This window comes from Dreissena polymorpha, chromosome 2 (genome assembly GCF_020536995.1).
Source record: "Dreissena polymorpha isolate Duluth1 chromosome 2, UMN_Dpol_1.0, whole genome shotgun sequence".
Lineage (NCBI taxonomy): Eukaryota > Metazoa > Mollusca > Bivalvia > Myida > Dreissenidae > Dreissena > Dreissena polymorpha.
Window position 1 is genome coordinate 115,270,851 of NC_068356.1, and position 13,343 is coordinate 115,284,193.

Sequence of the window (13,343 nt, forward strand, 5' to 3'; positions counted from 1 at the left end):
AATTTATAAAACGTTGAACATGAGTTCACCAATTACTACAGGTAAACTATAGACAACCACAAAAATGCTAAAACCGAATATAAAAAACAACTAAATATAACAAGAAATATCTTTTAAAAGGTAGTCGGCGTAAATGCTGACTTTGAAATAAAGTTTGCAATTTACGTTTCTAACTAATTAAATTAAAAACAAAAGTTTAACTATTGTGTTTTTTTTTCTCACTTGTAAGTCGCATATTCACCGCGTGAAATGTGTGTTATCATTGTCAAACCACACATTAGTGTAAGTAGATAAAAAATATACTACGGGAGTGCAGCACATCATATGTGTCCTCACATGCCTTATTATGAGCATATTTCTTCACCATCGAAACATATCGTTTGTTAATATTTGATTTACATGCAGTTTTCTTTCTACACATTTAAATCACACTTTCATAGCCGCGTCATGCGAAAATGGGTCTTATGCGTTTCGGCCAGCGTATCATAAGCCCAACATGTGCATTTGCGCAGTCTGGTCAGAGGCGATGCTGTTCGCTATAAAATCACTCAATGTGTTTTAGACTCATTATGTATCTCCTGACCAGACTGAGAGATGCGCAGGCTGAGTGGGCTATATATATATGATGGGCGCATATGGAGTAAGACCCATTTTCGCATGACGAGGGTCATTAAAAATCTCATTGCGAATTGTAAATGGCACATATTAGCGCAATGCTTTTCGATAAAAAAAATTGAATTCAAAATTGCTAACTTGTAAATAAGGGCAGCCTATCCAGGCGTTCAGGAACGATTTCCAGACGTGCTGACCGAATACGACAAACATTTGTGGTTGGATAATTAAACGATTTTCCTTTTATCGTGACACTATACTATTTCGGTAATGTTTGTTTTCTCATCTTGAAAGCAAAACTGTGTTTATCGATAGTCAATTATATATTCCCAGGACGATTTTGTGAAAGAGTATTGACCCTGAAATTCTGCGAGATGGATTTTAACGCGTAATTGTAACTGGGCCACAATTTGTGTCTTTTGAACATACAGAGAGTAGTTCGGAATTCCTTACACTGAACAGTGGAACATCCTTTGCGCTGAGCACAGGCCCGGTTATGTTGCCAAAGTTCAGAGGTTTTATCACGAATCAGCCAATGAAATATTCGAAAATATTCATGCATATCTTCTGGCGCTATGTAAAAGTCAGTTAAGGAGAAAAGCTGGGTAAAACAGCACTAATGCTCTATACCTATGTTTAGGTCAGAGTTGTTGACACCGTGTGAACTGCTAGGGTAACAAGTAACGCATAAAAAATAAATAACGGGTAAACGGGGCTGCCTTTATGACTACCATATTTGTGAGTAAAAAGTATTGCTCGAAGATTTATTTATTTTTATCAATTATCTTATAATAAATATTGTATATTTGGAATTTGTATATGGTATCAAAAATAAAAAGTTTTGTACAGGGAATTTCCATCGTGAAAGTATATTCTTAGGTATTCGATATTCAATCAATATTTATTTAATATGATGGTGATTGCAAATTGTTTTTATATTCAGTTTTCATTACCATTTTTAACATACTTTCTATGCTTTCAGAACGTCAAAAAGGGTCATGTTGTTGTTATTTTGTCTAAGTTATCTTTATAAATAAATAAACACATTCTTTATAAATGAGTTCATTTCAAACTTGCGATTTATTTTGAAAAATTAGTTGCGTCTTAAATTATGCAAAAGATAACAACTTCAGTAACTTCAGCGCTTTGATTTAATAATATGATTAGAATTAGTAGATTGTGACCTTTTGATTATCTTTGTGGTTTGTAACCTTTGCGTTTTCCACCGCGCAAGCGTAGTTGTACGGATACAAGTCCAAACAAAGTAAAAATTATACATCGTTTGTTATTATTCGATTATTCATTTTGCAAACACTAAACTTGGACAAACACATGTATTTTTTTTCTCATCTGAACAGATTTGATTATTTTTCGTATTTAAATTATTGCCTGCATAATATTATCTTTTTCTGCAAGTGGAGTAATTACGGATAAACGCATTTCGGATTCCTAACCGTTCATTCTTTTTTAATGGTTTCAGACAAAATGCCGCTTTTTCCATTTGGCGATAAGTTTTCCCCTAAGAAAACCCCACCACGTCGCGCTCAGTCACTGTCTAACCTCCACCTTGACGCTGAGAAATCCAGAGAAGAGTTTGGGCCTGATGTAGGTCCAGTAAAGCTGAAACTTGGTGGCCAAGAGGTTGCATTTGAAAATGGAATGTGGATACAAGGTATGGACAAGCTGGAATTACTTTTAAACTTTAAAAATATATTTACAATTTTTAGTTCAACTATTCACTATATGGCGCAAGCTATATTGCTGTCCCAAATGTAAAAGTCTTTCTAATACTCTGGTTAAAGTATTAAAATGTCTAACATCTCCATATGACTGTTTCTACTACAGGTATTGCATTTGAAACTACACATTCTCAAAATCATTTTGTGAGGTCACAGTGTCCAGGGCTTGACACTAACTTTTTTTACCTACTGACCCAAAGGACCACCAGCTTTCAGAAATTACTGGTCCTTCAAGATTTCAAGTGGTCCGACAATTTCTCTGTTATTTTACCTAAATTTCAACTTACTTTCCGGACTATCCACAATGTATTGTGCATTTATAAAAAGAAAACTATACTATCTACTAAACTATCTCAATATCCCTTTCATATTTTCGCTGTACTTCAAGCTTCTCTTCGTTAGTTTTCAGGGTTCGACATTAACTTTTTTTACAGCCAGACCATCGGACCAGCTCCTCTTAAAATGTACTAGCCCGAATATGATGTCTACTAGACCATAAATAACATAACAAATAAACACAATTGTGTCGTGTAACTGTTTAATCAATTATTAATCAGAAAATAATTAGTGAACACAAGAAAGTCATTTTGATGCAAAGAGTAAAAAATAAAATAAAACTATTTAACAACATAAATTGTTTGTTAGAATTTCACTGTTTATCACCAGTTAAATAAATGATGTCTGTAAAGCAGGTGACATTTATTCAAGGTCATCAAATTCTGGCCTCCTTGACCGCTGTGCTCCATGCAACCACAGCTCCAAGGCCCTTTTTCCATCATAATCTGTGTCAGTTTTACCGTCGGATTCTTCTTTATCAACTTATTTGTCGGACAAAAATCCAATCTTGAACAAAGCCATTCTTTAAATTACATTCTCTCGTCTGCTACGCCAAAATGTTTACATTGATGATACCGATTTTCAATAGAAGTCGTAAAAACATGATGTAAAGTTCTAAGACACTTCAGAAAATCATTAATATTCATGACAACTTGGCCAATGGAAACAAGCAATTTCTGCGGTAAGCTCTCCTTCGCGTCTAAAAATAGTGATGAATCATGTGAATGCTCCTCGTTTATTAATATACGCTAGTTTTGTTCTGATGTAAATAACAGATACGAGAGTTATTCTTTTACATATTAAGAGAAAAAGGTTTTCGGTTAGTTATAGTTATATAAATCATTATAGATTTGTTATGTACGACCAGTCGGACAAGCTAGCCCACAGTTTTACCAGGCCGACCACCGATCTTACTAGACAATGTCTGTCGGACGTGCCTTAGTGTCGAACCCTGGTTTTAGGTTTTAGGCGTAGGTTCAACCATCCCCGGAATGAAATTCCACATCTTGAAAACTTGTATTCTTGAAAATGCGCATGTTTACTCTCCCATAAAATGCTGATTATTGCTGCTTTTTCAAAATAATAAATACCATTTTGTTCATTTCTCGATCCCAACGATTAGAATTTTGTGTTAATTTGTGTATCGATCACAGCGAAGTCCGGAGACATTTTCTGGATGCGACAACAGGTTTTTGTCATCCGGGCATCTAGAAAAATTGAAATTTCCAATATGTTGCTATTTTTATGCCGGTCTCAAGTCGGCCCATAAAATAATGATGAAATTATCGGTTTATTATGAACATATAAAGTTGTTTTATTGATGAAAACGGCTTTCCATCAGTATTTCACAATAAGCTGGCCAGGATTTTTAACTGGTCCGACGGATCAACCAAATTTCTAGTTTCACTGGTCCTCCCTATTTTTTACTGACCCGGGGTCAACGGACCACCGTTAGTGTCGAGCCCTGGCGTCCTGCGTCTCTGACGCATTAAAATAGGAGAAAAACGCATCAGTCCCAAGTACAAGCGTCCTTCTAGAGGACGCATTCAAAATCAAGTGGAATTTGTCCAAATTAGTAATTCTCACGAAACATTTATTTACAAGCCCCTTTTTGTCAAATGGTCATCATTCTACAAACAACGTTTTCATTGGCTATTAACCCCATGGACGTTTGTAAGGAAACCAATAAGTGAATTCGTTTTACAACGACTTCGTCAAGATTGTTTTCAAAGAGCCTGGATGATCATTTTGTATCTGTCTAATAAAATATGCTTCCAAAGTAAATCATAATAATCTTTAAGTAAAAGGCTTGATGAGTCCTGTTGCCCTAAACTAAAAGAGTTGCCATCAACCCTGAGATGCATACAATATTGTCGTCATTATGTTATGCATAAACAGAAAGCACAACATAAATACCATTAATACAAATATCGAAATCAAATATTATAAGTACAGAAGAAAAACTACTTGCACAAGAGACTTTGGTATACATGTATGTAGTAAACATGTATATAATGAAGCAAATTGCAGGCACCTAAACACTTATCAACCTCACAACTCTTTGGAAAAACTTCTCTGGTTCAAGTTCAAAACTGGCTACACAAATTACTTTGGAAGCAATTGTGTCTTTATTGATAAATAACTACATCTTAATAGTAAATATAAGAATGTGATTTTTAGCTCACCTGAGCACAACATGCTCATGGTGAGCTTTTGTGATCGCCTTTGTCCGTTGTGCGTCGTGAACATTTTGCCTTGTGAACACTCTAGAGGCCACATTTATTGTCTGATCTTCATGAAATTTGGTCAGAACATTTGTCCCATTAATACCTTGACTGAGTTCGAAACTGGGTCATGCTGGGTCAAAAACTAGGTCACTAGGTCAAAAAAAAGAAAAACCTTGTGAACACTGTAAAAGTCACATTTGATGCCCAATCTTCATGTAACTTTGTTAAAATGTTTGTCTAAATGATATGTTGGTTGAGTTCAAAAATGGTTCTGGTCCGTTGAAAAACATGGCCGCAAGGGGCGGGGCAGTATTCCTTATATGGCTATAGAGAAACCTTGTGAACACTCTAAAAGTCACAATTTTTGCCCAATCATCATGAAACTTGGTCAAAACATTGGTTTCATTGATATCTCGGACGAGTTCGAAAACGGTCCATATCAGTGAAAAAAACATGGCCGCCAGGTGGCGGGTCAGTTTTCCTTATATGGCTATAGTAAAACCTTGTTAACACTCTAGAGGCCACATTTATTGTCCAATCTTCATGAAATTTGGTCAGAAGATTGGTCTCAATATTATCTTGGACGAGTTCCAAAAATGGTTACGTTTGCTTGAAAAACATGGCTGCCAAGGGGCAGGGCTCGACATTAAAGGTAGTCCGACTGTCCGGGACAACCAAATTGTTAGTCTGGACAAGTAAATAAAGAAATTTGCTAGTCCGACAGGACAAGTGGTCATTATAATTGTATAGCTTAGAAAAAATGCCTTTAAAGCCATTATTTCTGTGGAGATATCACTCAACTTTTCCGAGTATATTTTGTATACGTTTAATCGTCGAAGCCCGAGATATTCCGATAGTTCCATGTGATACATGTACTACACTGAACTGTTCACAAGGGAAGCAACCCTTAACATTTTTTCTTTGCCAAGATAAGAATATTCTCCCTTGTAAAGAATATGCATTTTACGACACCGGTACACACCGATCTTACAGACAATTAACGTAGTGACGTCCTCCCTATGTATAGAATGATTTTTTTTTTAAATATCAGTTAAGTACTGTACATATACATCACTTTTAACATTTTCTGTTTGATATTGGCAACACACAAGTTTTTGTCAGGTATTATGGCTTTGTATAATGTTTAAAAATAAATAATCTTGAGTTTTTCTGTTATTCTAGTCAGTTCTTTTTGTATTGAAATTGCTTACAATTATGTTTACATGTAATTTGAACGATTCAAGTCTTTATGATTTGAGCATTTTGTATTATTTCATTATTTTGCAAAGTACTGAGCAGAATAAAGATATAATGGTCAGGACAAGTTGCTTTTTGGTCAGGACAAGTGAAATTATGGTCTACTTGTCCGACTGGACAAGTGGCTTCAAAAGTTAATGTCGAGCCCTGCAAGGGGCGGGGCATTTTTCCTTATATGGCTATAGTTAAACCTTGTGAACACTAGAGGCCACATTTATTTCCAATCTTCATGAAATTTGGTCAGAAGATTGGTCTCAATGATATCTTGGATGAGTTCGAAAATAGTTATGTTTGCTTGAAAAACATGGCTTCCAAGGGGCGGGGCATTTTTCCTTATATTGCTATAGTAAAATCTTGTTAACACTCTAGAGGAATCTTGTTAACACTCTAGAGGCTACATTTATTGTCAGATCTTCATGCAACTTGGTCATAAGATTCATCCCAATAATATCGTGGATTTATTTAAAAAATGATGCTGGTTGGTTGAAAAACATGGCTGCCAGGGCGTGGGGCATTTTCCTTACATGGCTATAGTAAAACCTTGTTAACACTCTAGAGGCCACATTTATTTTCCGATCTTCATGAAACTTGGTCAGAAGATTTGTCCTAATGATATCTTGGATGAGTTCGAAAATGCTTTTGGTTGCTTAAAAAACATGGCCACCAGGGGGCGGGGCATTTTTCCTAATATCGCTATATATCATGCTTTAGTAAAATCTTGTTAACACTCTAGAGGCCACATTTATTGTCCGATCATCATGAAACTTGGTCAGATGATTTGTCCCAATGATATCTTGAATGAGTTAGAAAATGGTTCCGGTTGGTGGAAAAACATGGCCGCCAAGGGGGTGTGGCATTTTTCCTTATTTAGCTATAGTTAAAACATTGTTAACACTCTAGAAGCCATATTTATTGTACGATCATCATGAAACTTTGTCAGAAGATTTGTCCCAATGATATTCTGGACAGGTTCGAAATTGGTTCCAGTTGCAGTTGCACCAGTGGGCGGGGCATTTTTCCTTATATGGACTTATGAATCTTCATGAAACTTTGTCAGTATATTTGTTGAAATCATATCTTGGATGTGTATGAAAATGGTTCTGGTCTGTTGAAAAACGTGGCTGCCAGGGTGTTCACTAGTCATGAAAGTTGGCAAGAACATTTTGTTCTAATGACATCTTGGGCTGCACAGAACAGGTGACTGAGGTCAGCTCCTTTGAATCTCAGGTTAGCGACTTTGGGCCTTTCAGGCCCCCTTGTTATGGTTCCTTTTTAGAACACACATTTTGGGTTGTTTTTTAGAATCTGGACCAAACGCTGCCAGTCATAAGGAAGTTATGAAGCTTCGAAAAGACAACCAAAATTTGACTGAAGAAAATAATCTCCTTAAATTGAAAATAGACTTGCTATTGGATATTGTAAGTATAGCTTTAGCATGTTTAGTAGTCCCCTGCCAGTTTCACCGGAGGGACTTCTGGTTTGCGCTCTGTGTGTCTGTCAGTCTGTGAGTCGGTCCGTGAGTCTGTCACACTTTTCTGGATCCTGCAATAACTATAAAAGATCTTCATATTTTTTCATGAAACTTGAAACATGGACAGATGGCAATATGGACATTATGCACGTCATTTCATTTTGTTCCTACGTCTATGGCGACAAATAGACTATAACTATTGCTGAAAATGGTGGATCCTGCGATAACTGGTAGGGGACTTTTATTGCTTGGCAATAGTCTTATTTTACTAAGTTATAAAAATGTATGTTTCATTACATTGGAGCCATGATAGTGACATACATTCAGTACTTATCATTTCAATTCAAGCAGGTAAAAAGCTTTGAATGTCATTGACAGAAAAGACAAGTGGATGCAGAATTTGTTTATTGAACATCGAATTAATGTTAAATTTATCAGTTGCTACATGAAAATGATATTTAAGTATGCTTCTAACTGTAAATAAGCATGCTCATTCAATATTTTGCTGTAAAAAATGCAATTGAATTAATGTACTAATTAAAGTTAACTTAATATCGAATGATTTAAAAAAACACTAATGTTTTAAAATATTTTACTTTTTAACGTTTCAAAATGGTCTGCAGTTCTTATATCGCTTGGGCCCTCTAGCGCCTTTAATTATATTATAGAGCATTTGATCCTGGCTCCTCTCTGAGTACACGTACATTACCTATAATGTTAACTTGTGTACAGCTTGCAGAGACAGCTGCAACATCAAACTACTATGAAAAGGAGTTGAAACAGTTAAAGGCAACTGGGAAGAAAAGATGAAGAGCAGAAGTCTGGTAGAGCTGTGATATATACATGTATCTAGGAACATATTCATACAAAGAGGTTTAGCTTAATAATTTAGGACCATTAATCATGGTCCATGTCTGTACTTTACATTAAAAAAATTGTAACTTAAAGGTAGTCCGTCCTGTAAACAATTGTAAGTTTTTGTGATTGTGTCATGTTTAGATAAGTTATTGGTTTACGTTGTAAATATAATTAATAATATATAATTTTGAATGTAAATACTTTTTATACCTGTGTATATAGTAATATTTTTATAATAAAATATGTAACTTGTTGTATGTATTTACTTGATGGTTGTTAAACATACAAAGTTAACAGAAAAATCATTAAAATACAGAATGATGAATCTCACCATTTTTGACATGATACGTTGAAAATCCAGATTATCTATGGGTTCAGCCTTTGCTTATGGTTTTACGAATATCAAATATTCAAGTAATGTAAATGTTGACCTGTTTGGTGGGGGAAGCAGACAACGACAACGAGTGAGGCATGGTATTGTAATGCGCATGGGTGGGTTAGAGGGGTCGGGTTTGGGTTAGCCTTAACCCATACCTTAACCCTTACCCGACCCCTGACCTAACCATAACCTAGGGTTATCTCCCCTATACCATGCCTCGCTCGTTGTAATTGTCCTCTTCCCGTTTGGTGGTCAGCACAATATATAACTGTCGCGGACTGGCAGTTCCGAGTTGATTTCGCTTGAGGTGAGCTCAACATAGCTGTAATTACAATGGTGTGCTTTCGCTTGTTCAGAGTTGAGCCCATGTGTGGTCAGCTGGATACTGTTACAATATGGAGGTTCAGAGTTGCGCCCATGTATGGTCAGCTGGATAATGTCACAATATAGAGGTTCAGAGTTGAGCCCATGTGTGGTCAGCTGGATACTGTTACAATATGGAGGTTCAGAGTTGCGCCCATGTATGGTCAGCTGGATACTGTTACAATATGGAGGTTCAGAGTTGAGCCCATGTGTGGTCAGCTGGATACTGTTACAATATGGAGGTTCAGAGTTGAGCCCATGTGTGGTCAGCTGGATACTGTTACAATATGGAGGTTCAGAGTTGAGCCCATGTGTGGTCAGCTGGATACTGTTACAATATGGAGGTTCAGAGTTGAGCCCATGTATGGTCAGCTTGATTCTGTTACAATATGGAGGTTCAGAGTTGAGCCCATGTGTGGTCAGCTGGATACTGTTACAATATGGAGGTTCAGAATTGAGCCGATGTATGGTCACCTCGATACTGTTACAATAATTATGGAGGTTCAGAGTTGAGCCGATGTATGGTCACCTCGATACTGTTACAATATGGAGGTTCAGAGTTGAGCCTATGTATGGTCAACTGGATACTGTTACAATATGGAGGTTCAGAGTTGAGCCCATGTGTGGTCAGCTGGATACTGTTACAATATGGAGGTTCAGAATTGAGCCGATGTATGGTCACCTCGATACTGTTACAATAATTATGGAGGTTCAGAGTTGAGCCGATGTATGGTCACCTCGATACTGTTACAATATGGAGGTTCAGAGTTGAGCCCATGTATGGTCAACTGGATACTGTTACAATATGGAGGTTCAGAGTTGAGCCTATGTGTGGTCAGCTGGATACTTTTACAATATGAAGGTTCAGAGTTGAGCCTATGTATGGTCAACTGAATACTGTTACAATATGAAGGTTCAGAGTTGAGCCCATGTATGGTCAACTTGATACTGTCACAATATGGAGGTTCAGAGTTGAGCCCATGTATGGTCAGCTGGATACTGTCACAATATGGTGGATCAGAGTTGAGCCCATGAACGGTCACCTTGATACTGTCACAATATGGAGGTTCAGAGTTGAGCCCATGTATGGTCAACTTGATACTGTCACAATATGGAGGTTCATAGTTGAGCCCATGTAAGGTCAACTTGATACTGTCACAATATGGTGGATCAGAGTTGAGCCCATGAACGGTCACCTTGATACTGCCACAATATGCAGGTTCAGAGTTTAGCCCATATGTATGGTCAGCATGATACTGTTACAATATGGTGGTTCAGAGTTGAGCCCATGTATGGTCAGCTTGATACTGCAACAATATGGAGGTTCAGAGTTGAGCCCATGTATGGTCACCTTGATACTGTCACAATATTGAGGTTCAGAGTTGAGCCCATTTATGGTATTGATACTGTCACAATATGGAGGTTCAGAGTTGAGCCCATGTATGGTCAGCTGGATACTGTCACAATATGGAGGTTCAGAGTTGAGACCATGTATGGTCAGCTTGATACTGTCACAATATGGAGGTTCAGAGTTGAGCCCATGTATGGTCAGCTTGATTCTGTCACAATATGGAGGTTCAGAGTTGAGCCCATGTATGGTCAACTTGATACTGTCACAATATTGTAGTTCAGAGTTTAGCCCATGTATGGTCAACTTAATTGATACTGCCACAATATGGAGGTTCAGAATTGAGCCCATGTATTGTCAACTTGATTCTGTCACAATATGGAGGTTCAGAGTCGAGTCCATGTATGGTCAACTTGATTCTGTCACAATATGGAGGTTCAGAGTTGAGCCCATGTATGGTCAACTTGATACTGTCACAATATGGAGGTTCAGAGTTGGGCCCATGTATGGTCAATTGGATACTGTCACAATTAAAGGTTCAGAGTTGAGCCCATGTATGGTCAATTTGATACTGTCACAATATGGAGGTTCAGAGTTGAGCTCATGTATGGTGAGCTTGATACTGCAACAATATAGAGGTTTAGAGTTGAGCCCATGTATGGTGAGCTTGATACTGCCACAATATCAAGGTTCAGAGTTGAGCCCATGCATGGTCAACTTGATACTGCCACAATATCAAGGTTCAGAGTTGAACCCATGTATGGTCAACTTGATACTGCCACATATGGAGGTTCAGAATTGAGCCCATGTAGTCAGCTTAATACTGCCACAATATGGAGGTTTAGAGTTGAGCCCATGTATGGTCAGCTTGATAGTCACAATATGGAGGTTTAGAGTTGAGCCCATGTATGGTCAGCTTGATACTGCCACAATATGGAGGTTCAGAGTTGAGCCCATGTATGGTCAACTTAATACTGCCACAATATGGAGGTTCAGAGTTGAGCCCATGTATGGTCAACTTGATACTCTCACAATATGGAGGTTTAGAGTTGAGCCCATGTATGGTCAGCTTGATACTGCCACAATATGGAGGTTCAGAGTTGAGCCCATGTATGGTCAACTTGATACTGCCACAATATGGAGGTTCAGAGTTGAGCCCATGTATGGTCAACTTGATACTGCCACAATATCAAGGTTCAGTGTTGAGCCCATGTATGGTAAGCTTAATACTGTCATAATATGGAGGTTCAGAGTTGAGCCCATGTATTGTAAGCTTGATACTCTCACACTATGGTGGTTCAGAGTTGAGCCCATGTATGGTCAACTTGATACTGCCACAATGTCAAGGTTCAGAGTTGAGCCCACGTATGGTAAGCTTAATACTGTCATAATATGGAGGTTCAGAGTTGAGTCCATGTATTGTAAGATTGATACTCTCACAATATGGAGGTTCAGCCCATGTATGGTAAGCCTTTTCCTTTATAATATCGAGGTTCAGATTTAATTATGCATGTGGTCAACTCAATACTGTAGCAACAGGGTGGTTCAGAGTGAAGCCAATATATGGTGAGCTTGATACTGTCACAATATTGAGGTTCAAAGTTGAGCCCATTTATGATAAGATTTATTATGCCCCAATATGGAGAATCAGAGTGAAGCTGGCTTCAGTCAGCTGGATACTGTCACAATATGGGCATTCAGAGTATGGCTGGCTAGCAATAAGGTAAACTGACTGAAATACTGTTGAAAACACCAAAATGTTCAAATAAACAAAAATGAATAATCTTGAAATGATCGCCATTACATTTTGTGCCATTAATTTGCAAATCCCATCATGAAGGTAAATCATATGGGCCAAAAACAAACTTCCCTTTTCACTAAATCAATTATAAATTCTACAAACAGTCTGAAAGCTTGAAGCACTTCGAAATTATGGGCCTTGATTTATTGAAAATTTGCCAAATTAATCTTGTAAGTTTGCTATCTTTATGAAGTACATGTAGTTTTAATCTGATTATCATGTACCAGTAAGTTTTAATCTGATTATCATGTACCAGTAATCTAATCAGACTTGCTACACGTATGGGCATGTTATTTCTACTTTGTGACATTTGTGGGCACGATATCTCAACAAAGTTTGTCAACCAGTTAGATTGCTTGAAGCACTACTGAATAAAGGCCCATCAATTATTTACTACTGGTATCTAGATGCCTGTCAGCAACACGTTCAGCCCATTGTCTAGAATGCTTTGTAAGTGTGGTCCTTGCTGACATGGCTTCCACTTGAAAGACGGTTATTTAACGCAAATAAAAAACACTGTCTCCTTATGGTGGTAGTTTGATGCAAGTTACTTTTAAGTGCATTATAAATGATAGTAAAGTCAGGAAAAGCTCTGATATGGCAACACCCACACACATACACACAACCATTGTGGCTGCTACATGTACCAGTAGTTTGAGCTTTTGGCTCAAAAATAATTGGCCAAAATATTGTTAGCGCTTTTAATCGAATACATGTAGTTTTAATTTTAGCATATCCAATGTCGACATAAATTCTTGGCAAAGAAAAGTAATCAGCAACATCACCAGACGCACTTCTCAATAATGGCTCTCGAATTATCCAAAATTTTCCAAATTGCTGTCCGTTCTGTGACTGAAATAGTTTTAATCAGATCATCAGACTATTAAAAAGCGTATTGTATTAAAGGTTGGTACCCTGTGACCTTTGTAAACAGTAAGTGCTATATTTATG

The 13,343-nt window shown here is 37.4% G+C and overlaps 1 protein-coding gene across 2 annotated transcripts; it reads left to right on the forward strand.

The window, feature by feature from the left end:
• The first annotated feature begins 1,756 nt into the window (after positions 1-1,756).
• On the forward strand, positions 1,757-8,754 carry LOC127868600 (protein chibby homolog 1-like). Of its 2 annotated transcripts, none has more exons than XM_052410477.1 (4): positions 1,757-1,876; positions 2,093-2,284; positions 7,475-7,590; positions 8,376-8,754. In XM_052410477.1, exons 2-4 carry the CDS (start codon positions 2,098-2,100, stop codon positions 8,451-8,453), a joined length of 381 nt encoding a protein of 126 aa, XP_052266437.1. In that variant the 5' UTR covers positions 1,757-1,876; positions 2,093-2,097; the 3' UTR covers positions 8,454-8,754. The 2 variants fall into 2 exon arrangements, with proteins under 2 accessions (XP_052266437.1, XP_052266438.1); XM_052410478.1 differs by having other exon boundaries at positions 1,837-1,946.
• Positions 8,755-13,343: the final 4,589 nt, after the last annotated feature.